Source organism: Thamnophis elegans, chromosome 3 (genome assembly GCF_009769535.1).
Source record: "Thamnophis elegans isolate rThaEle1 chromosome 3, rThaEle1.pri, whole genome shotgun sequence".
In the NCBI taxonomy this organism is placed as follows: domain Eukaryota; kingdom Metazoa; phylum Chordata; class Lepidosauria; order Squamata; family Colubridae; genus Thamnophis; species Thamnophis elegans.
The window spans coordinates 54,137,913-54,159,336 of record NC_045543.1 but is presented as its reverse complement, the minus strand read 5'-3'; the positions used below and the strand labels follow the sequence as shown (position 1 = coordinate 54,159,336).

The 21,424-nt window shown below is 43.5% G+C and overlaps 1 protein-coding gene across 10 annotated transcripts in view; it reads right to left on the bottom strand.

The window, feature by feature from the left end:
• Window positions 1-4,878: 4,878 nt before the first annotated feature.
• The window catches only part of ZNF462 (zinc finger protein 462), a 165,833-nt gene continuing 149,287 nt past the window's right edge, over window positions 4,879-21,424 (bottom strand). For all 10 annotated transcript variants that reach the window (XM_032214533.1, XM_032214537.1, XM_032214541.1 and 7 more), the window contains 3 exons: window positions 15,482-15,614; window positions 9,966-10,080; window positions 4,879-7,722 (listed from right to left, as the gene is read on the bottom strand). In XM_032214533.1, coding sequence (XP_032070424.1) covers window positions 7,500-7,722; window positions 9,966-10,080; window positions 15,482-15,614 — 471 coding nt within the window. In that variant the 3' untranslated portion in view covers window positions 4,879-7,499. The remainder of the gene's footprint in view (window positions 7,723-9,965; window positions 10,081-15,481; window positions 15,615-21,424) is intronic.

The following is a 21,424-nucleotide window of genomic DNA, read 5'->3' as shown; positions in this document are numbered from 1 at the left end:
GAAATGGTGCAGGGTTTCCTGTCTAAGCAGGGGGTTGGACTAGAAGACCTCCAAGGTCCCTTCCAATTCTGTTATTCTATATTCTATATTTTAGAAGCAGTTAAAGAAAAGACATTGACATGGTGTCTATAGGTGGCTGTTAAGGGAAGGTGAAGAAACAGATGGATCAAAAGAAGGCTACAACTTAATAAGAGGTAAAAGTTCCAATGTGGTAACATTTTTATACAAATTCCCAGCTCAATCCTATTTGGAATATAGAATTTTAATTACTTTAGTTCAGAGAGGATGTCCTTCTGGAGAAGGAAGAGAAAAAAGACAACCAGAGCAATTAGAGAGCTGAAAAAACCTTACCTCCAAGGAACAGCTATAATTCTTTGTGTTTTTAAAATTAGAAATAGAAGATTAAAGAATGAGATTTAATGAAGGTGGAAGGTACATTTGCTTCCCTTGCAGTCAACGAATAAGACATAAAGAAAAGGTAAAGTGTCAAGCGTTGTTGAGATGTGGGAGAAGCAAAAATGGTTTGCAAGGAGAGAAAGATACTGGAAGTCCTTGAGTTACAACACAACAGAGACCAGAATTTTGGTCATAAGTCATTGCCGTCATAAAGCTGAGGCATAATGTGACCAAACTCAATGTTATGACCATTTTTATGACAGTTGTAAAGCAAGGCACCATGGCTGTTAAGTGAATCCAACATACCCAATGGGTGAGTTTTTTTGCCATTTGCTGCCGGAAAATGGCAAAAAGTCACAAATCATGGTTATATGACCATGGAACATTGCAACAGGTTGTAAATGTGAGCCAGTTGCCAAGCCCTTGAAACACAATCATGTGGCCTTGAGGAGACAGTAGTAATTTTGAGGGCAGGTTAGAATTAGCTTTTTTGAAGTCTGTATATGTGCCTTTATTTATTTATTTGGCATACTATTTCTTACTCCATTCCAAAATTGCGCTTGTACCAAGCTGGCAGTAATGCCGGCAGCAACCCACCCCTGTCTGTTTTCCTGAAAATAAGATCTGCCCGGATAATAAGCCCAATTGGGCTTTTGAGTGCATGCGCTAAAATAAGCTCTTCCCGAAAATATTGCAACACAGCAACTGCCATGAGGTGACCACGCTCCCCGCCTCCTACACCTCAAAAATAATAAGACCTCCCCGCAAATAAGGCCAAGTGCTTATTTCAGGGGTCAAAGAAAATGAGATCCTGTCTTATTTTTGGGAAAACACGGTAGGAAAAACTAGTTTATTTTTGACCAAGAAGTGTTTGGTAAAAATAAAGCTAGCAGATCTGGGATGCAGAACTCCAGAAGATCCCTAGAGGCCAGCAAAGAGAAGGGACATTAGCATTTTTGCATGGCTGCCTTATAATCTCTAAGCAAATTCTCTTTCCAAATTCTGACTCCTACTGATACTAATGGTAATTGGTTTTCCTCCTTGGGTTTGAAATATTAGCAATCAATTTGTTTATTGACTGATTTGCTAGTTCCAATTGTGGACTATTTGTATCTTGGGTTAAGGATCTGTCATCTTTTTTTCCAAGCTGGTATTTTTCCAGAAGTGTTGAGACAATAGAAGTCCTCCACAATCACACTCTGTAGGTTAATGGGGGATGACAGATTAGAGGAAACTAAGCTAAATTAATATTACTTTCCTGTCGCCGATGACATAGGATAAATGACCATTTATCTAGTTAGCGTAAGTCATGGCAAGGATGAGATTTTTCAAACCATAGTGTCATCATGAACAGACTTTCTGGCTAACACTGGAAGGCTTTTGTTCAATTCTTCAGAAAGCCATAATGCTCATTCTATGATCTTTCACAATATATTTGACAACTTTTCAGTATACAACTCAAGTTTATGATTACAGTAAAATGGGAGATTTTAGACAAAATGGGAGAGATAAAACCAAAGTATAGGTTAATTGTAACGGTTTACTAACCTAAGAACCATCTGTAATCCATTCTTCTGTTAACCATAGTTAGACTATAGGAGAACACACAACAGCACAACATTACTCACAGCATATTTTTTCACCATTCAAACCAATGATGTGCAACTTCTTTGAAATAAGTGGACTTCAAAGTCCTTTAATTGGTATGAGGACATTGCTTATGTAATTTCATGTATTGCCTATAAACTCTTCCAAATTAACAAAAATTAATGATTATTTACTAAGAAACCCCCACTATAGAATACTATAAACCAGTGATTGCTAACCTTTTCCAGACCGAGTGCCCAAAGCGCACACATGCGAATTCCTAAAAGATCAATGTGCACACCCCTACGCACGCACCCCCCTGTGCATGCATATGTGACCCCTGCATATGCGTGTGCGTCCCCCCGGCACACCCACCCACCCCACATGTGCGGCAGACCCGAAGATCAGCTGGCCAGCAGGCGGCGTGTGCCCATGAGCGGCAGAGCTGAACTGGGGCAACCGCTCATATGCCATCAGAAAGGGCGCCGTGCACCATAGGTTCGCCATCACAGCTGTACACCAATGGCTGATTTGGGAGTTGAAATACACACAGCTTAAGAGTTGGTACAGTTCCACTTAACATGGCCAATAGTTAGGGATAATTGTTGCTGAACAATATCTAAAGGAATTCCCTATCTTGATGCTTCCCAATTGCACCAAGATTAAGTATTTTGCTCCTGCTCTTATTCTATTCTTATCATTGCTTTTCTGCCCCCAGTAGATTTTTCCTTCTCAATATTCCCTGAATATTAACTCTGCAGGTTCATACTTATCACCCAAATAAGCAAGTAAGATAAGCAAAGCAATATGATTTATGGAAAACCATTTAAGATGGCACCCAAGTGGTATGGGGAGACAGAATAGTAGAGACATTTGTTAAGTGAGTTTTGCCCCATTTTATGACCTTTCTTGCCACAGTTGTTAAGTGAATCACTGTTATTAACATAGTTGTTAAGTGAATCTGGCTTCCCCACTGACTTTGCTTGTCAGAATATCAGATCTTCTGACCCCAGGACACTGCAACCATCATAAATGAGCCAATTGCCAAGCGTCTGAATTTTGATCACAGGACTATGGGGATGCTGCAATGAATGTGTCAAAATTGGCTTTAAGTTCAATTTTTCAGTGGTGTAACTTTGAACAGATGCTAATGAAGTGTAAATTGAGGATTACCTGCAAGAACATTGGAAATAAAACACCCTTCCTCTTTTCCTAAATTTGGGAGATATTCCCAGAATATCCAGAGAGCATAGCCATCAAACAAGAGCATCATGCGACAATCCACAAAAGAGCTGCAGTGGCACAGTGGTTAGAATGCAGCACTGTAGACTACTTCTGCTGACTGCTGATTGCCAGCAGTTTGAATCTCACCGGCTCGAGGTTGACTTCAGTCTTCCATCCTTCTGAGGTCGATAAAATGAGGACCCAGATTGTTGGGGGCAATACGCTGACTGTGAATGGCTTAGAGGCTTGTAAAGCACTGTGAAGCGGTATACAAGTATATGTGCTATTGCGTGCTATCCTTCCCTGCCCCCCCAAGTGGTAGTAGATGGCATTTTGAGGTGAAGTTGAACAGCTATGCCAGTTTGGTTTTGAGACTGCTGGAACCTACATCTATGGGTATTTGCTACGTTTACACTGTCTGTTTCTCTTATTAGGAAAACTAGTTTTCACTAACCTGGATGACTGACCTCTGAGAAGAACAATGTAGCTATTATCATTATTAGCTAAATAAGTTTCAAGGGGCATGATGGTTAAGATGCTGAGCTTGTCAGCTGGAAAGCCGACAGCCCAGGTTTGTGACCTGAGTGCCATGTGAGCTCCTATTACTCACCACAGCTCCTGCCAAGCTCGGAGTTTGAAAGCACGCTAATGCGAGTAGATAAATAGGCACTTTGGCGGGAAAGGATACTGCATTCTGTATTGTCATGCCGGCCACTTGGTGGCAGAAATGTCTCTCAGACAACCCAGGATCCCTCGGTTGAGAATCTGAGATCAGCACTGTCCCCCGAGCCATGACTGCATCTGGGCAGGGGAAAACCTTTAAACCTTAAAATGAGTTTCAAACCTGCTAAGTCCAATGGAAGATCTGACGATGTCTCTTGAGGAAACTAATGTGTTGAACCCTGTAAGATTAGCTCCAAAAGGGCTTAATTTTCACAAGACAAAAAATACCACATTTTTCAGAGTATAAGATTCACCTTTTTCCCTAAAAAAAGAGGCTGAAAATCTGGGTCCGTCTTATACACTGAATACAGCATTTTTTTGCCTCCCGAAATCCTGCCTCTTCACCAAAATGGCCGTGAAGAGGCCGTAGAAGGTTTTCAGAGAACTCCTGGGGGCTGGGGAAGGAAGGAATGAGTGAAAAATTGGCCATTTTTGGCTCATTTTTGCCCCCCCCCAGCACTCTGCAAGCCCCCTAAAGGCTATTCATGCCTTTTTTTGGAAAAATGGGCCGTTTTGGGGAGGTTGAGAGTGCAAAAACTTTTTTTTTAATTTGCCTTTTCAAAACCTTGGTGCGTCTTATACTCCAAAAAATACAGTATATATATTGTCAAACTTCTAAAAAATTTTTAACAGTAATCCAACCAAACTTTTCATTGGCAAAAAATGAGCTGAGTCTGACGATGATTAAAAAATTCCTTGTCTTTCACTACTGATAACAATGACATAAAATTAAAGGGCCAATATTTCAGGGTTAAAACAAAAGAAAGGCAGAACGTTTCTGAACTTGAGAGAACCATACGCACACTTCTGTTTGAAAAATTTTTATTCGTTTTCTTTTGCCTTAAAAAAGTTATCAGTGCAACATTTCAGAACATCCACGCCTCACCCACCAAACACTGAGCAGTAGTTAATTTTAATTAGGAAATACTGAGTTCTGAAGCCAGTGGGTTATCATTTTGCTATTTATTTCCTTCTCTCAAACTCTGAAAAAAGTCCTCTGTATAAATTAAACAAATAAAAAAAGGATGTTACTCTCAATCCTAGGTCATCATTACAGCCAACAGAATCGTAATAATGCATCTAAAATGTGTGTCCACAATATATCAAAGGATACATTTGGGAGGGGGAAAAACACAAGAAAAAATATGACATTCTAGACTTGTTAAAAAGGATAATGGTCCCATATATTTATTAACAGGTTAGCAAAAAATAAAATAAACAAAAAACAAAACAAAAAAAATCCAATGGATTACAATATTTACATGTTATTCGAAAAATAAAGTAGTGATAAAAGCATGTCACAATCATTTCTTTTTTTTTTTCTTTTTCATTTTTGGTAACCATTACAAACATCCAATCCAGGTATGGAACTGTTTAAATACATTTGATATGAGGCCAATTAAAAAGAAAACATTCAGACACAAAATGTTTATTTATACTTCTTCCAATGTGTTTGCCACATGACTTTCCCTCCCCACCAAATAATTAAAAAAGGAAAAAAAAACCCGAAATTGAAAGCCCACCCTCACAAACTAAGAATCTGCAAAATTCAATACATGCTTTTTTCAAGTAGTATTTCCTCCACAAATGCAATGGTAGTTGTTTGTTTTCTTTTCATCTCTTTCACGCCATCCGTTTGAGAATTTTTGTGTGGCATCAGCTTTTCCACAGCTTCCTGTTTCCCACCCCATCCCTTCCCTTCCCCTCAAAGTTAAAAAAAAAAACAATAAAAAGGAAAAGAAAAAAGGAAAAGAAAAAAGGAGAAAAAAAAGCAACCCAAAGAGACATGCATTTCTAAAACTAGATTTCACTCAAGTACTTTCTACTTTTGGAAAGTAATCCCATTTGTTCACAATCAGACCATTCTCCCCTGGGCCTGGACCTTCTCCTTCAGGTTCATGCAAGATATCCCAACATTTTTACATGGAAAAAGGAACTCAAAACACAACTTCCGTTCCTATTTAGGCTCTGCAGTTCCCCCTCGTGTGAAGAATGCGAGGTGGCGCCATGATTTCTCTCCCTCCTTGAAGTCCACAAAATGTAGATCTCTAGGCTCCTAGTATTGCAAAACTGGGTTACCTGATCTTTAGAACTATATGTGGTTATCGATTCCCTCTCCCTCTGACCCTTCTTGTACCAAAACGAGACAAACCACATTGAAAAAAAGAAAAAGCAACCATTCTTAAGTAACCAAAATAATAATCAGTGAAAGATGTTCAATTGGACGAGCAACAGAATGATTCTGAGGACTCATGGATGGGTCCACAACCTGCATAGTTGTGCTGTAAGTTTGGTTCTTTAGTTAAAGGGTCTTTTTTTGTTTTTGAGTTTCTTTAAAAAAGTTACTTCTTTGATTTCTCCGCATGTTTAAAACTAAATAATAATAATAATAAGTCATCATCTATTCACCAGAATTACTTCTCCTTCCCAGCCCTATCACATTGGGTGAGAGCAAAGGAGAAATGCGGGGGAAGTAACATTACTTTACATGGGAAAAAAATTAATTGTGCTGTATTGTAATCCCTCAGGCTGAGCCGACGTAGACATGGGGCAAACGAGAACGGCACAGAGTCAATCACATGAGTCTTAAAAAAATAATAATAAGCCCAACCAACCAACAAACCCAACGCCCTAAAATCATAGCTGAACGCTAACAAACAGCTTACCTGGAATAAAAGATGACAAGTCACAGACAGTATCTAGGAATTCTCTCTTTTTTGTTTTGTTTTTTTACTAAAATAATTAAAAAAATCACAGTATTTTAAGAAATAAACCCCCCACAGGGATTTTTGAGCACAATTTTTTTTTGTTTTCTTCTCTTTCTTTTAAAACTTTGTGGTTTTTCTTCCATTCACCATCTTGCCCAGCAGTCTGTCTTTCTATATATATTTAACCACAACAACAACAGGTAGTACTCACAAATGCAGAGATTTGTTTTGTGTTTTTTTGTTTTGTTTTTAATTTCCCTTGGTTAATTCTGAGGTACTAGGAAACAGGTGACTGTTTTAAGCCAAAGCAGTCTTTAACTTTCTTTTTTTTCTTGTTTTTTTTTTTGTCACTCTGGAAAAGCGTAATATGTATATTAAAACTAGAAAAAAAAAGAGTGCCCCAAAGTTGGGCACGGAACTTTGTCCCCTGCATTCTTCTATCCTTGGGACGCCTCCGTCGTCGAAAGAATCCCGAAGTCTCCAGCAGTGGAGCACAAAGGCAAAATGCAAGACGCGTCTGGGAATTTGATTCTCGCCAAGTCCAAAGTTATGACCGTGTAACTTCCCATTGTCGAGATCCAGAAGAGTCATGTGGGTGTCGTGGAGCCACGGATCCCACCGTCCTCAATTAAATAAATTTAATCTATGTACACACACGCCCACCCACGCACGCCCACATGCATGCCCACACATGCGCGCGCGCGCACGCACACACCCACCCACACACACACACACAGGTACCAGTGCTTTGAAAATAGATCATTCAGTCCTAAAAGCAGCTTTGATTCTTCCTTGTCCCCCTGCCCGCCCCCTCCCCATTCATCACTGTTCAAGTAGGTTGTCGGAAATCACACCAGGTGCTCATTCACTTTTGACCTCTGCCATCTCTGGGAGTGATTTATTATCAGCAGCAGCAGTAGCAGCAACAGTGACACAGATGGCAGCTTCGTTCTTGTGGGAAAAGTCCACCAGTCTCTTTGGGCTGCTTTCCATTTCTTCTGCCAATGGTACCTTAACCGTCTCTTCTGCATTCTCTTTGGCCTGGCTTTCGTCACTGATGACCCGGTTGGTTTCATTCATTGCCCTGGAAATGGAGACAGGAAGGGAAAAAATGTGATGATTTGGGCATCCCGGGGAACCTCTCGGCTCTTTTTGCTAGGGCAGAGCCAGCATGACTTAGAAATTTGGAAGAGTAAATCCACGTCAGCCTTAGGAATAACTTAGCAAGTCAGATGGCCTCTAAGCCTGGGATACATGTACAGGCAGTCCTTGAGTTATGACCATAAGGGAGCATAATGGCCATTAAGGTTGTAACGTTAATTGAATCACTTTTAACGAATGAACCCCCATCCTGCCTCTCCCTGTTGCATTCGTTAATCGAATACACGGGTCGTTAAGTGCCCATGAAGTACCTCAGGGATGGGGAAGACCATGGGGAGTCTAGTGCAGAAAAAGACCACCCGCCTGGGGCCACCTAAGGTCTCCCCACACCCACTGAGGTATCTCATATTCCCCTTCCCATCCCTTAGGGTCCCCATAGCTGCTTCAGCCTCCTTTGCACTTACCTTTCAAAGATGGGTAGAGCTCAGGGATGTGTGATAGAAAAGTGGCTTTCTTCTCAGATGCAGGTGAAGTTGTTTTCTTTAGATCTCATGTTCTTCTGCACCCTTTGGAAAAAGCTTGTCCTACAGACATTGGAGGCTTGCGTTGAGATCGCACCCCCGAAGGCCTCCATCCCTTTGCAAAAGCTTTTGGCAAAGAGGAGAGAGTCCTGCAGAGGTGTGTGTGTGATCTTGCATATGTTCAGGCCTCCAGCCTCCGTAGTCTGTGCAAAACGCCTTTTGCAAAGGGGACAGATAGGCAGGTAGAACAGCTTAACCAGTCTCTGAGAAGGATACTGTTCCACCACGTGGCTCTGAGTTCTGCAGGTCTTGAAAAGGTAAGTGAGCAGATCAGTGACAGGATAGGGAGGAGCCGGTGGGCTAGCATATCAGGGCTTCTGCCTGTTAGGGCCCTGAGGGATGGGGGAATAGGCAGGGGACATGCGTTCCTGCGGTTGGTTGTAAGACTGAGTGACTGCCATTGTGCTGCAACATTCATACCTGTGGGACTGGGTTGTAAGTACATTTGGGGGTGGTGTCGTAATTTTAAACTGTTGCTAAGTGAACTGACATAACTCAAGGACTATCTGTACAGGGTAAAATAAGGTGGGTGTTGTTTCTTCCAAATGGTTAGCAAGCTCCCCCTTAAATCAGAAGATAGGTAGAGGAACAAAGGCATCAAGAGGTACCTGTCTTTGTGCACTTGCTGATTTGGGGGAGTGTTGGGGACTAAATCATACAGATATTTGGTTCCCAAGATTTAATTTATTTTTCCTTTTAATAAGGCTGACTAATTAGACTTTGCAAGATTATGGATTTCTCTGGGACTTAAGAGTAATTGGGCAATTCATTGTAGCTTAAGAGAATCAGTTTCTTATAGTGAGGTTAAAACACCAAGGCTGGAAACTGGAGACTATGAGTCCCAGTCTCATCTTAGGCACAAGGCCACTTGAGTGACTTTGGGCCAGTTACTCTCAGCCTTAGGCCAGGGGAAAATGGCAAACCATTTCTGAATAATCTTGCCAAGAAAACTGCAGGGAGTCTAGGCAGTTGCCAGGATTGTGTCTGTATGTCAGCAACCACACAGTAGAAAAATTTCATTCAAGAATATAATGCATATGACCAAGTAATGAGACATACCCCCTCCCCAATTATAGAATACAGTCAAATGTCTACTATATAATCCATGTTGGGAATTACTATCTAGTTAATGGATAACAACATTTCAAAATGTTATCCCAATGAAGAAGGATATTCAGAGGCAGATGAAAATATTGTTACGTTTGTAGGGAGAAATGATGACTTTTATATCAAGCCTGATATGTATTTTCGTCCCAGATAAATAAATAATTACATTTTATGGAAGGAAAAAATACACAGGATCTCTTGGTGAGCTATGCTGAGGGTGGCTTTAATCTTTCTAATTTTCAACTATAACACTGTCATTATATATTCAAGGCATTCATGTATTAGAAGGAAAATATTGACTAATTACCTTTAGTACTACTGTTCAGTAACCTTGTAATCTAACAAGTTCTTTGTTTTCATTACAGTAAAACCCAAAGCTATAGACAGTTTTCTTCAGTCAGCATTAATTTATCTTTAACTGACTGATAATAAATAAGCTTTGTTTGTAGCATTTGCTTCATAATACACAATATACCAGGGAAATGCTCCATTCTTCCCTTTGCTGGTGGAAGAAGTGGTAGCTTCTGGATCCACTTACATGCCATGTCTCAGCACATGCCGTTCCCATTCAGAGCCTTCAGCAAATGTTCGCCCGCAAAATTCACAGGGGAAGCGTTTTTCAGGAGGACCGTTTTCTGAAAACCTCATGTTCCCTTGGAGGAAAAGAAGCACATAAACATGTATCAATCTTAAGAATAAGCCAAAGTTCTCTGAAGGAGGCAGAAGGCAGAAAGAGAAAGTAGTCTGAAAGTCCAATAGAAAAAAAAAGTCACAAATTTCCCTACTTGAAAGGACTTGTGAGATGGGAATCCAATATCTTTAGAAAGGGACATTTTCATTTGGCAAAGAATGTGAACATCCTGTGCTTCTCTTTGAGTCAGTCTCTCTCTCTCCCTCCCTCCCTCCCTCCCTCCCTCTCAAGATAAGAGAAGCACTGGATGTTCACATCCTTTGCCAAATGAAAATGTGTATGTGTATGTACCATATTTTTCGGAGTATAAGACGCACCAAGGTTTTGAAGAGGCAAATTTTAAAAAAGTAGGTAGATAGATAGAGGGATAGGGAGGGAGAGAAAGAGAGAGAAATACACTAGGTAGTTAGGGAGAGAGAGAGTAGTTAGGCAGGTAGGTAGATAGAGAGAGAGAGAGAAATAGAGAGTGTGTGTGTAGGTAGGTAGGTAGAGGAATAGAGAGAGAAATAGAAAGAGATAGAGAGAGAGAAATACAGTAGATAGGTAGGGAGAGAGAGTAGGTAGGTTGGTAGGTAGAGGGAGAGAGAGAGAGAGAGAGAGAGATACAGTAGACAGGTAGGGAGAGAGGGAGAGAGTAGTTAGGTAGGTAGAGAAAGGGAGAGAGGGAGAGAAATACAGTAGGTAGATAGGGAGAGAGAGAGTGTGTGTAGGTAGAGGGATAGAGAGAGAGAAATAGAGAGAGAGAGAAATACAGTAGATAGGTAGGTGTTTCTGCTGGCACAACACTTGATCAATGTAATTCTCATCAATCAGTTAAAGAGCTTTCTAAAAGGGAAAAAAGTTTTTGCACTCTGCAAACCTCCCCAAAACAGCCCGTTTTTCATGAAAATGGGCCCGGTTTTCTCCCCCCAAAAAGGCATGAATAGCCTTGGGGAGGCTTGCAGAGTGCTCCTGGGGGAATGGAGCCCCCCCAAATGAGCAAAAAATGCCCCGTTTTTTGTGAAAACGGACCTGTTTTTTGTCAAAAAAGTTGCATGCATAGCCTTATGGAGGCTTATAGAGTGCTGCTGGGGGTAAAATACGGCCCATTTTTTGCTCATTTCTGCCCTCCCCAGGCGCTCTCTGAAAGCCTCCATATATATTTCTTTCCACAGTTGTTAAGTCAACCACTGTGGTTGTTAAATTTGTGACATAGTTCTGGCTTGCCCCATTGACTTTGCTTGTCAGAATGTTGCAAAAGAGGACCCAGGGACACTGCAATGATCGTAAATGTGAAACTGCTGAATTTTGATCACGTGACCATGGGGATGCTGCAAAGGTTGTAACTGTGAAAAAAATGGCCATAAGTCACTTTTTTCAGTGCCATTGTAACTTTGAACGGTCACTAAATGAACTATTGTAATTTGAGGACTACCTATTTCTACAGTGGTGCTTAACAGTGTATGCATCACTGGTACATTACCCATTATACCTGTCTCTTTGTTCTAAATTGTACATTAACTTCACTGTCAAAGCTGATACCAGACACAGCATAGGAAACTCAATGAAGTAGTGCAAGATTGGAAGATATGGAGAAACCTGGCCAATAGAATTACCAAAAGTCTGTTGAGTCAACTCAATGGATATCATCCTCATCTAGTAACCTTGAAAATAATTCTAGGTTCCAAAGGCATGATTTTACTGCTATAGCTCAACTACTTTAACTATCATTAGCTAGTTATACTATTATTATAACTATTACTACTATTGTTAGTTCAAGGAGACCTCCAGTCATGGCCATAATCCGTTCCAGGACTTCGGTCGGCACCTGATTTGGTCATGACCGAAAGGAAGATTGACTGCTCTTGCGCGCGTGTGTGTGCGCGCGCGCACACACACACACACAAGTACGGCAGGGGGAATAGCTGCTTCTGTGTTTGATCGCCACCCGAGGATATGTCTGTGAACAGAGTGAAACATTTAGTGGATCTTTTTGGTTGGTACTCGATTTGGTCATGGTCAGAAGCGTTTTGAGGTCCCACTGTAGTTGCCATACTCAATTATTTAACTATTGTTAGCTAGTTAAATAGTCCCTATATAAAATAATAATTCCAGAGGTTATGGGACACTTATGGGGGAACTTCATAACTTGTAGGATTGTTAGTTTACATAGATACTAGCAATCTCTAAAGATAATTATTTCCACTTGTATGAATGTTTTGTATAGTACAAAGCACAGAAGGCACAAAAATGCAGAAAATGCCTCACAGTTGTCCTCTTTGCCTTGTGAAAAATAGATGCTGGTTGACAGCGAATCAAATAAACAGCCAGCACTACTGGCTTAACTTTACTTGTGAATGAACCTATTTTGTTATACCCACTGAAGAAACACTTAACAGAAATATGATTTTTATGAATTCTTTGGGCTAATTTTACTTGTTCTAGTGTTCTGTGAGCATCTTTTCAAAAGTTGTTCTGAATACAGAGTGCAATTTGATTCCACTGAACTGGATGGTGTTTATGCCATAGGTCAGTGATAGACCGGGTGCCACAGGTTTGCAGCCATATTATCTCCACCTATAGGGAAGGCATTCCTTGTAGAGTAACGCTCAGTGAAAGTATTTATTACTCTGAGAATGCCCTGCCAATCAACCCTTCGAGAGTAGACCAGCCAAATACTTCTCACTGATTCTAACGGGTGGGAAGCACTAATTATCGGCTTAAGCTTTAGCTGGATGTTGTTCTGCAGAACATAATGGAGCATTCCCAAGACCCTGAAATCACAGTAGACATTTCTCCTGGCTGAAATATGGGAGACCAGTGTGAACCAGAGAGCTGTCTGCCAAACAAAAGATAAAATGTTTTCTCACAAAATTAAGACGATTGCCACACAGGCCATTAAAAATAATTACTTGGACTATCTTGCTTGATTTCTTTTCACTGAAAAATGAGATAGTACCATCTGCTCCAAGCATTAATTCTGTAGTGGGGATTATCCTGAGTAAAAAGAGCAACAGAATGCCAATGTCTCTCGCTTCCCAGAGTCCTCTCAAAGTACTTAATGAAAAACAGTCGGATTTTGCTGCATTTAATTGCTGATCTTTGCATGCCTTGTTTCCACTTTGTGTTATGCTACCACACAACTCACAAGGCAACCTAACCCATTGACAATCTCTCTTTTGCTTTTCTGTGTGATCTCATACACATACTGTATATTGTATGCCCTTCTTCCTCTGCAGTTTTGTTTTTTGTGGGGATGGCTGCAAGAATTATTGTCAAATTCTTCCCAAGACTTTTTCCAAACACATAGATGTGTTTTTGTTTTAGAGGATACTGCACTACAACTCTCTGAAATTCAAGCCAGGCTATCCTAAAGTTTTTTGTTTTTTTAAAGAAAGACTTGTTTTTTTGAGGTTAAACAACTTTTTAATTCCCCAAATGTCAACCTATCTGCTTCAGAGTTTGGGTCCCCAAATCAGGCAAATTCTTGGAGGGTAGGGCCATCTGCAAGTTTTACAGACTTTGCTTTTGAAAGTTAACTCAGAGTTGACACAACACCATCATTTAACACTTTATTTCTCCTAAGGTTCTCCGCATGTTTCTGGAGGGCCCAGCACTGGAAAATCTTTATAAAATGTCCACAGCAGAGGCAGTATTCAGCCAGTTCCCTCTGGTTCGGGTGAACCAGTAGCGGTGGCTGTGGTAGGCTCCGCTCACCTGCTATAACATAATACGTGAATACTGCACACACGCAGAAGCAGCGCATGCGCTCATATTTGCAAACCAGTAGAGAAGGTAAGTGAATCCCACTGCTGGTCCACAGCTCAAAGCTAGTAAGATGAAGGGGCTTTGTGTTTTAGGGCGCTCTGATTTTGGTGGTCTCCCATCTTTTGTTCTGGGTGGGTTTGCCCTACATTAGACAGATCCCACGTGCAATTTGAGGGTCCCTCCTGCATTTGCAGCTTCTATTTGAAGAGCAGGTGGCAGCCATGGCCAGGAGGTCTTTTTCACAACTTTGTGTTATGCATCACATACTGTAACTGTTTTGGACTGTGAGGTCTTTTTCATAGTCACACGTTCCTTAGCCATCTCCTGCTTGGATTACTGGTATGTGCTCTACAACAGGCTGTCCTTGAAGAGTATTCAGAAGGTTGGCCTGGTGCAAATTGTGGCAGCACAGCCAGTTCTGGGTGCCAGTTGATCAGTATATGTGGTACCTCTGCTCTAAGAGCTGTATTGCTATCAGGGTGCTTTTGGGTGCAATTCAAGGTATCTGATTTAGGAGCAAAGCCTTTTCTATCAAAGTGCCCATCCCCAGGAACATCGTTCCCCCAACCTTGTTGGCCTTTCACAAGGTATGGAAAACCTGGTTTTGTCTTCAAGACAGAAGATGGAGTGTGTGAGCCATTTCTTGGTCATAGTTGTGCTAAATCAGTGTTTGCAATTACTGCATTGTTTTATGTCATTTCTGCCCATTTTTAATCTCTATTGCTTTTTACTCTGTTTTTATTAGCTACCCGGAGTCGTACATATGAGAAGGGGGGACATATTAAACAAACAAACAAAATAAATAAAAATTGAGGCTTAAGTTTGTGGAGAACAGGTCTATCAACAGCTGTAAGTCAGATTAGCTAAGAATGGAATGTAACAATACAAGGGAGATATTGTTACTATTAATTATGATCCCCTTATGAATCAGCATATGAAATCCCAGTGAATTAGATTGTGGTTTCGCATTGCTTGCCTGCCTGCCTGCCTGCCTGCCATTGGGAGGATCCAATTCACAATCAAAGATCAGCAGTGCCAGAAATGAGTACGATTCAGGTGAAAAGAGGACATAATGGACAAACAGCAAGTCTTCAAGACAATGGCCTTCTCAATCATGCCCTCTTGTTTCCCCCCCCCCCCAAGTTCACTTTGTATCAACGGGATCTTTATGGTGTTACACAAATACATTTTCCTTCCAGTCATGTCCATGGATTTAATCATTCTTTAAGAAACAGAAGACTTTGGGACAGTGAGTGCTTATGCCCATTGGCAGTTCCTTTTTGTAGAAAAATTAATACTATGGAGGATCAGATCCATTGAGTTAAGCTTCAAAGAGGTTAATGTTTAATTATACCCCTCAAATCGGAGATCTATTTGGGGATCTATTATACCTGGACTGTTGCAAAAAACAACAACAACCCAACAACTCCAAAACAAAACCATGATGATATATTCTTGGAATGAGGAACAGACTCTAAAGGTTGCCCGAACAAACTGTCCTTTGAACAGGTTCCTGTTGGGAGGAAAGGCAAGTCACTTTGCATTTTAGCATGACTGGAAGCTTTCTCACTGCAACTGCTGGGTGGAGAATTAATCAAGACAACCACAACACTGACCTCTCTCTTCTGTCTCGGGGCTCATCTCCTCATCCTTTTCTTCCTCATCACTGCTGGAGCTCTCCTCTTTTCCTTTCATTTGCTCCAACTGATCTAAGTTAACCCGTCCAACCAGCTCAAAATTGCGATTCACCTTTGGGGAAGAAAACAATACAGTGTATTTGCAAAAAGTGCATTGAATGGCTACTCTTTAAAGCAGCTGCTTATTTTTCCTGGGACACTCCTATATAAGGAACACAGAGTCCAAACACTGTATAGTATGGAAATAACAGGTTGAAAAGAGCTGTGATAACACTATGCATGCTTGAAATTCCATAGACCTATACTCTTCTCACTATTCCACAACAGGGAATCTTCTCCGTAGGAACAAAGCAAAGAGTTGAAGATCTGAAAAGTGTCAAGTAACAGAGACAGATGGTTTCTTCTGGCAGGGCTTACATTTGCCCTTATTTGAAGAAAGATGAAAGTGCTGATGAAAGAAAAGACAGAGATAAGAGAAACAAAGCCCTAAGGAACGATCTGCTCCCGAGATACCATTGGCGTAGAGTAGACCCTGTTGGTCTTTAGAAAGGCAATTAAAAAAAGCACTTTCTTTCAGGCTGGAAAAATTGGCATCCCCATCTGGAGCAAGATATGGATGCAAGTTTCTGGTTGCCTATTAATCTCTTAGAAGTTAATTAAAATTGTTTACCTTGTTTTGATTTGGGGCACTACTGTCGGCCATCCAGAGTTGCAATGTTCAAGTTGAGCAGCTTTATAAATTCTATAAACACAAGTGAACCACCACTGATAACTTTCTAGTGGTTGGAGCAGGAAGCAGGCATATCCATTCTGATCTTCCAAGAGGAATGGTGAAAATCTAAAGCCCTGCATAACACCTTATAGCCGTGATGGCAAACCTGTGACATGCAAAGTCATATTGCCTGCCACGCATGGCCTTGCCTGTTTGTCTTCTGGCTTTGTGGCCCATATGTGTGCACGATAATCAATTGTCCTTTGTGCATGCGGCAGTGCCGAAAACTGGCCTGCGCATGCATGCTGGCCAGTGGATCATCAGGTGTGCATGCGCACTAGAACCCAGAAGTTTGGCTTTTCTGGAGCGCAGCCCTGACAAGCACGCATGCGCTGTTTCCGTGCAACCTTTTTGGCACTCGGTGCCAAAAAGGTTCGCCACCACTGCCTTAGAGATACAACCACAGGGCATGGGAACTAAAGATGGCAGCCTTCAATTGATTCACTGGGTGATTCTGGCAGGAACAGGGGAAAAAAATAAACTGTTTTGACCAGCTTGAGCTAATATATATCATCCTCCTCATTCCACGTATTATTTAATTGAGCAGGATGTATCTTATGTAGTCCTACACCATTATCATTAAGACATCTGATAGAAATAAATATGGTCCTGTGTACAATTAAACTGCAAGGAAGCCTTTCACTGCATGCTTCATAACACAACTCAATTTATACACTTTGCCAGCCAAACGTTGTGACTCTTTGGGAGGAGACACCTGCTAACAAAACATTGGCAGGGCAGCTTGGACAAGGGTGGTGAATACAGAACACCTTCCTAATGTCATGTATCATGTCACCATCTGGAATATTGTGTTTCACTTTGCATCTCAATGAGCACACAATTAAACAAATATGTGCAGAGACCTTTATTACTGTCCGCTGCTTGCACCGGGATGCCACAGCCCGTCTTCTACCACTCAGAGGCAGAGAGCTTCTGAAAAGAAGAGGCTTCATCTTATCATCTGATGAATTATAGGTAAAGGTTCCCCTCGCACATACATGGTAATCGTTCCCGACTCTAGGGGATGGTGCTCATCTCCGTTTCAAAGTCAAAGAGCCAGCGCTTTCCGAAGATGTCTCCGTAGTCATGTGGCTGGCATGACAAAACGCCAAAGGCACACGGAATGCTGTTACCTACCCACCAAAAGTGGTTCCTATTTTTCTACTTGCATTTTTACGTGCTTTTGAACTGCTAGGTTGGCAGAAGCTGGGACAAGTAATGGGAGCTCAATCCATCACACAGCGCTAGGGATTCAAGCTGCCAAACTGCTGACTTTTCTGATTGACAAGCTCAGCGTCTTAGCCACTGAGCCACCTAGCCCTATGATGAATTATAGGGGGTGAGATTTTATAGGCTGTGCATCTTTTGCCATTTCTACCCCTTAAAAAGAGCCTTTTTAGCTAGAGTTCCTGGAAGCTTATCACCCGAAACCAGATGCAAAGCAATGATGCCGGTAGCTTGTACTGTTAAATGTAAAGAATGAAGTTGACATTCAACACATTCAGCACTGGAATTTGTTTCTTTATACTAGAAACAAGCATGTGGTCAGGTTTAATGCCAAAATGCATTCCCGGTTTTCCACCCAAGCTCATTTTATCACAGTACCTCCATTTAGAAGGGGAGGGGTTCCCCCCACCTGGATTGCTGCTGTTAAATGACTGATAATCAGAAAACAGTGATTGATTTATGCCAATCTATTTTCTGCTGTGCACCTGCCATATGCTAACAGCAAGCTTACTGTCCAAATAAAGATCCACTTCCAACGGAGAGTAGATTCAACCATCTTGGTCAACTTAACTGCCATAGGAAGGGAGAGGAGCAGAGTACCTCTCCCTCCCTCTCCTCATTTTTGTTCCATCTAAGATCTGCGCAATTTTTTAGTCTCTCCGCATTTTATGAATGAGGTGTGTATGGTGTGATTGTTGATGGGTGTGCCCACTTTTAACTCCTATTATTACTGTAATTTTTTGTGTTTTTTAAACTGTTAGTGGGGAGTGATTGGTTGTGTGACTGTGTATGTTTAAGTAGGCTGGGACTCCCACCGGGTACCCCCCTGCACTGAGTGCTCTGCAGAAGTGTCAGGGGGGCCTGGGCCCAATCCCAGCCTCAGGATGTCTGATTCGAAGGGCCTGCTGGAGAATGCGGGGGCTATGAGGGTGGGTGGAGGGACCATGGACACGGGAGTGGGCCGGACATTGCGGTCTTAACAGGGAGGGGCAGATATGGCGGGGACTTTAGGGCTAGCCATTACCGGGGAAGGAGGGTTCCCTATGTCACAGAGATCCCTCCTTCCGGCCCTTCTAGTCCCACTCCAAGGCCAGATGGCGTGAGTAATCAGGACCCTGGTCTCAGGCTGTTGTCGCTAAATGCCAGGTCTGTGGTTCACAAGGCTCCTCTCGTTCGGGACCTAATTTTAGACGAGAGGGCAGACCTGGCATGTATTACTGAAACCTGGTTGGGCCCCTCACTGAGATGTGGCCAGAGGGTTTTCAGGTGCTTCACCAGCCGCGACCCCAGGTAAGGGGTGGGGGTGTGGCTATTGTTATCCGAGAGTCTCTAGTTCCTCGTAGGATCCCTGCTCCGGAGTTTGTCGGGTGTGAGTCCTCGCTGGTGAAGTTGGACCTCGAGGGTCAAGTGGGCCTGTTGTTAACGTACCTGCCTCCCAACAGTGTTGCAACAGCCCTCCCCTCGCTCCTCGAGTCAGTAGCCGAGCTGGCAATTGAGTTCCCCAGGCTTATAGTGGTGGGGGACTTTAATTTGCCTTCGCTCGGTGAGCACTCTGATGGAGCGCAGGAGTTCATGGCTTCCATGACAGCCATGGGCTTGACCCAGGTAATCCGAGGCCCGACTCACTCGGCGGGTCACACGCTCGACCTCGTATTCCTCTCGGAGCAGTGGAGCTGTGATCTTGGTTTGAGGGGTAGTGAGATCTTGCCCCTGTCATGGTCGGACCACTACCTACTGAGGCTTGACCTTCGGAGGCCAACACCCCACTGTAGGGAGGAGGAACTGATTAGGTGATTCCACCCCAGGCGCCTTATGGACCCTTTGGGCTTTCAGACGGCGCTTGGGGTTGTTCCTGATACTCTCGTCCGCAGTCCGGCGGAGGCCCTGGTTGCTGCTTGGAACTCAGCAGGGTCAGAGGCTCTCAACCGGATTGCGTCTTTACGGCCGATCTGAGGCAGTGGATCCAGGAGGGCTCCTTGGTTCACTGAGGAACTCCGGGAGATAAAGCGCCAAAAGAGACGCCTAGAGCACCGCTGGAGATCCAGTAAGTCCGAGTCAGACCGAGCACTATTAAAATCCTGCATCAGAGCTTACCTCCGGGCAATACGGACGTCAAAAAGAACTCACATTGCCGCTCTGATAGCTTCCGCTGAGTCACGCCCAGCCGCCTTGTTTAGGATAACCCGTTCCCTCCTGAATAGGAGGGATATGAGCGATCCTTTGCAAGGTAGAGCTGAGGAATACGTCCAATTCCTCGCGGATAAAGTTGCTCGGCTTCGGACGGACCTGGACTCCAATTGCGCAGAGCCAGCCGAGGCACCAGGGGAGAATCTGGAGCGACATCTCTGGGTTGATTTTCAACTCGTTACTCCTGAGGAAGTGGACAAGGCCATGGGAGCTGTGAGTGCCTCCACTTGTGCGCTGGACCCGTGTCCCTACTGGCTGGTTGCGAACAGCAGGGAGGTGACGCGGGGCTGGATCCAGGCGATAGTTGTCGCCTCCCTTCAGGAGGGGTTCTTTCCCCCCGCATTAAAGGCGGTGGTGGTGAGACCCCTCCTGAAGAAGCCATCTTTGGATCCAGCCATCTTAAACAACTATCGTCCAGTCTCCAACCTCCCCTTCGTGGGGAAGGTTGTTGAGAAAGTGGTGGCCTCTCAGCTCCGGCGGTCCTTGGATGAAACCGATTATCTAGACTCCTTTCAGTCTGGATTCAGGCCTGGCTACAGCACGGAAACTGCTTTGGTCGCACTGACCTATGATCTCTGGAGAGCCAGGGACGGGGGTCATGCCTCTGTCCTAGTGCTCCTTGACCTCTCAGCGGCCTTCGATACCATCGACCATGGCATCCTTCTGCGACGATTACGTGAGGTGGGGGTGGGAGGCACCGTTCTTCGGTGGTTCTCCTCTTACCTCTCAGATAGGTCACAGTCTATGTTAGTCGGAGGGCAGAGATCGACCCCTAGGCCCCTGAAGTATGGGGTGCCGCAGGGTTCGGTCCTGTCCCCCCTTCTGTTTAACATCTACATGAAGCCGCTGGGTGAGATCATTCGACGGCATGGGATAAAATACCACCAGTATGCGGACGATACGCAGTTGTATCTGTCCACCCCGTGCCAACTCAGTGAGGCGGTTGACGTGATGTGTCAGTGCCTGGAGGCTGTTAGGGTCTGGATGGGGGTTAACAAGCTTGCACTCAATCCAGATAAGACCAAGTGGCTGGTGTGTTTCCCTCCCAACAATTGGCCAAGTATTCCATTTCTCAGGCTGGGGGGTCAAACTGTGCACCCCTCAGACAGGGTTCGCAATTTGGGAGTCCTCCTGGACCCACAGCTGACTTTAGAACACCATTTGTCGGCTGTGACCAGGGGGGCATTTGCCCAGGTTTGCCTGGTGCACCAATTGCGTCCCTACCTGAACCGGGAGGCCCTCGCATCAGTCACTTGTGCCCTTGTGACCTCAAGTCTGGACTACTGCAATGTGCTCTACATGGGGCAGCCCTTGAAGAGCATTCGGAGACTTCAGCTTGTCCAGAATGCAGCCACGCGAGCAATTATGGGTGCACCCCGGTACACCCACGTCACACCTATCCTCCGCGAGCTGCACTGGCTGCCTATTGGTCTTCGGATACGCTTCAAGGTGCTAGTTGTCACCTATAAAGCCCTTCATGGTATTGGACCTGGGTACTTGAGAGACCGCCTGCTGCCAATTACCTCCAACAGACCTATTAGATCCCACAGATTAGGCCTCCTCCGAATTCCATCTACTGGCCAATGCCGATTGGCTACCACCCGGAGGAGGGCCTTCTGTGTGGCTGCTCCGGCCCTCTGGAACGAGCTCCCCATGGAGATTCGAACCCTCACCACCCTTCAGGCTTTCCGCAAAGCCCTTAAAACCTGGTTGTTCCGACAGGCCTGGAGCTGACG